The sequence below is a fragment of the Juglans microcarpa x Juglans regia genome, chromosome 3D (assembly GCF_004785595.1).
Source record: "Juglans microcarpa x Juglans regia isolate MS1-56 chromosome 3D, Jm3101_v1.0, whole genome shotgun sequence".
Lineage (NCBI taxonomy): Eukaryota > Viridiplantae > Streptophyta > Magnoliopsida > Fagales > Juglandaceae > Juglans > Juglans microcarpa x Juglans regia.
The window spans coordinates 37407259-37410792 of record NC_054598.1 but is presented as its reverse complement, the minus strand read 5'-3'; the positions used below and the strand labels follow the sequence as shown (position 1 = coordinate 37410792).

At 39.6% G+C, this 3534-nt stretch overlaps 1 protein-coding gene across 1 annotated transcript; it reads right to left on the bottom strand.

Moving 5' to 3' along the window:
- On the bottom strand, nucleotides 1–3534 carry LOC121256219 (zinc finger CCCH domain-containing protein 15-like). Its single transcript, XM_041156908.1, is given in 4 exon segments — nucleotides 1–166; nucleotides 168–449; nucleotides 2106–2818; nucleotides 3305–3534. Coding segments are annotated over 3 exon segments (1023 nt in total). The 5' UTR covers nucleotides 2799–2818; nucleotides 3305–3534; the 3' UTR covers nucleotides 1–118.

The following is a 3534-nucleotide window of genomic DNA, read 5'->3' as shown; positions in this document are numbered from 1 at the left end:
TTACTTGTAAACATCAATGAGTATTATTATGTACCGTACCATTCTTCTCATCTCTGCTTTACTGATCAAGTACCACAATTTCCCTGATTTGTCATTATTTTTGAGTGATAATGCTACTTTACCTATCAAGCTTTATTGCCTTGAGCATAGCCGGATCCATATATGGCTCTCTCCTGCTCAGTGAGTGCATGACGGAAGTGGCATCTATGACCGTATGGGCAAGCAACACCAGCAAGGACCATCCTGCAGACCTCGGTCTTGTAGCGGGGGTGACGGAGGACCGGGCGGAGCTCCTCAACACCGTGGGCGAACTGGCAGTTGTCTCCGTAAGGGCAGGCACCTGTATCTTGCCATTTGTTACACAGCTCCGTCTTGAACATGCCTTGGTTGTACACCTCTAGTTCAAGTGGCTCCTCTTCTTGCTTCCCTCCTGGCACGTACACCTTTTGCTGTACAAAACTTATAGAATCAGCAGAAGAAAAATAAGACAATAATCTCCGTGAATAAAAGTCATTATCATGTCATTTGAATCTGAATTCTTTCCAAGTAGTAGATGTTGCTGGGTACTGGTGGTTTTATCCGGTCTTGATGGGAGGGTACGTATCAGTGAGCCTATAGGGGCATCCTACTAGTGTCTGTGCGACTGTGTCTTACACTAAGCTGGTTTGGGCCCTCGTGACCCGGAATCCAACTTACATGTATCCCAACATGAATTTTTTTCATTTATTAAAGCAGATAGCTAACCATGCTGGCCTGGGAACCGACCAACTGTGATCAAAATTAGAAGAAGATCAAAGATTCAGAAATTAGGTTTTATTGTTGTCTGTAGGCTATGAATTCATTCTTTTTCGTGTAATTAAAGCTTTGCATTCAACCTAAATGGTATTTTATACTTTACATACCGAATTATCAAAATTTACACATTATATCTTCAAATTATTAAAAAACTATATGTACATCATGCATTAAAATACAACCATAAAGATTATATATATATATATATATGCATCACATGCCTTTTCTTATTATTACAACAATTTTATTTATCGTTTTTAGTTTTTAAAAGATGCAATTAGTAAGTTTTGATTGCTTAGGATGGAAAGTATAAAATGTCCAACAGTTAAAGGGTTGTCCTTCAGATTTTATAAAAATGTACATGTTATAATTATCATGCAATATACTTGTTTAACCAATTTATGCAACTTCATCTTTTAAAAATAAATCTAAAAATCCTTTATGATTGTAACCGCGATTTCTCTTAGAGCTCTGACGCTCTTTTATTGTAGCTTACTCAACACTCATGAGAGATGCGGTGGAGAAAAAATAGAGACATTTTTTAATTACTGGATCGAATTAAATGATAATTTTATAATAAGTTACTTCATAATGTGAGTAATTTAATGTTGTGAATATAAGACTTTAAAACAGTATAGACCTCATATGAGCATTTAATGTTGTGCTATTTTTTTATTCAGATGAAAATGTTATATAGTGCGCCTTCCTCCCACTTCTATCGTATTGTGTTATTGATCGGATATTATCTATTAATTCTTAAAAACAAAAACTAATCTAATGATTGATGAACAATACCAATGATAATACAGTAAGATAAGAATAGTATATAAGATATATAATTTCTTATAAGAAAATGCTTAAGGGAATTTTATAAAAGTAGAACTATTAATTAACGTGACTTGGTGTGATATATCATATTATAAAATATATTTAAGGTATCACATAAAACTATATTAATTTAGTTTTGTTAAATGACACTGCGGCAATATCATTCTCATTTCTTATATACTGCACACAGTATAATTGAAAAAAAAAAAAAAAAAACACGGCTATTTCGTAATAATAAGAAGTGGGACCTTATAAAACTGGTAGGTCAGGCTCGCATCTCCTTTTACTAACTAACATGAGGTCTCCTTTTCCTTGGTTAAGCATGCGGTACGTCAACACCCATATATCAACGTTAGGGATCAAAACAAAGTAAATCTCGTGGAACGAAAGAAGCGAAACGATTCTGCTGCGAAAAATTTCAATGCAAAAACGGAAACTCACTCTCGATCTCAAGAAGGAGAAAAGTGTTTGTGTTAGAGTACCGTAGCATTGAGCGGGTTTGTGGTGCGAAGCCGATTCGAGCTCCGAGTCCGACCGCCACCAGCGGCATTGGCCTGAGTCGCCGTCTTCAAGTAACCGTTTGACCGCACAGAGATACTTTTCGGCAACGAGAACCGCTCCACGTCAACATTCTGGATCCTTCTGTTCTCGATCACGCTCGTCGGGCTCCCATCCGCCACGTCATCCCAAGCACTCCCCTCATCTCCGATACTCAAACCGCGAAAGGCGTCCAGAGCCTCAAGCGACGCCATGTAGTCGGTGGAGGAAGAACCGAGCTGGTTCCGGACCGAGGCGTGGATGAGGAGGCTGAGGTGCTTGTTGAGCTCGCGGTTCACTGCACGGAGGTGCGTGTTTTCGAGGCGTAGGGCCTCGGCTTCTCTGTTGGCCTCGCGGAGGTGAGTGAGGCAGAGAGAATGGCGGTTCACGATCTCCTGGTGTTCCTGTACTGTATGGGAGTGGCAGAGGTGATTGGAGACGACGGTTGAGGTTGAGTCGGAGAAGCCTGAGTCCGAGTAGGAGTTCACGGAGAGGGAAGCTTTGGTAGGGAAGATTGAGGAGTAAGGGGAGCTGTATACATCGCCATCTGTATGGAATAGAGACTTGAATGGGGAGGATATATTGGTTGTAGCTGTGGCGGTAGGTCCGCCATGGGCAGAGGAGGGGTCCTTTTGCATTTTGATCTCTTGGAGTATTCCTGCACAAATAATCGGAGGAAAATGATAGTTAAGCCAATGATATAATCAACACTGCTTTTGCGATTATTATTTGCTTCCTTTGTGTTTTTCAATCTATTCTTTCTTTTTCCTCGTATGTTACGGAGGACTCTTAGAGTTTCTGTTGCATTCAATTTTCCGATATACATCAATTTCTCAAAAAATGGCGAAGACACAGAAATTTCCAATTGATCAGAGAGGTGAAAACTAATTACGGATAACTGATTATACGTTGTTTGAAACAGATCGACACAAACATAAAATGTAGAGAGTAAATGGAAAGGAGGAAAAACAGAGATTCGAAATAACTAATATGTCTATAAACCGAACCAAAATAAGCAACAGAGATTGAAGCAGCAGTTCGTCTCTGGATTCACGAACGGAAATATATAATATAAAAAAAAAAAAAAAAACAGAATTTTATAATGAAACAAATATAGTTGAAATTAGAGAAACAAAAAGCTCACCCGGAGAAGCCAAGAGCAGAAAGAGAGAGTGCCTCTTATCTCTGGTTTGTGAGAGAGAGAGAGAGAGGGGGGGGGGGGGGGGAGAGAGATTTTGAGGGAGGTTGAGGGTAGGGCTGGTTTTATATGAGAGGGTTTGGAGGGAAAGAAAGGAGAAGAAACAACGAATCTGAAACCGTTTGGGAATTGGGAGACAATGCTAACAGTCCTGCAAGATGCCGTTTCTACTTCCA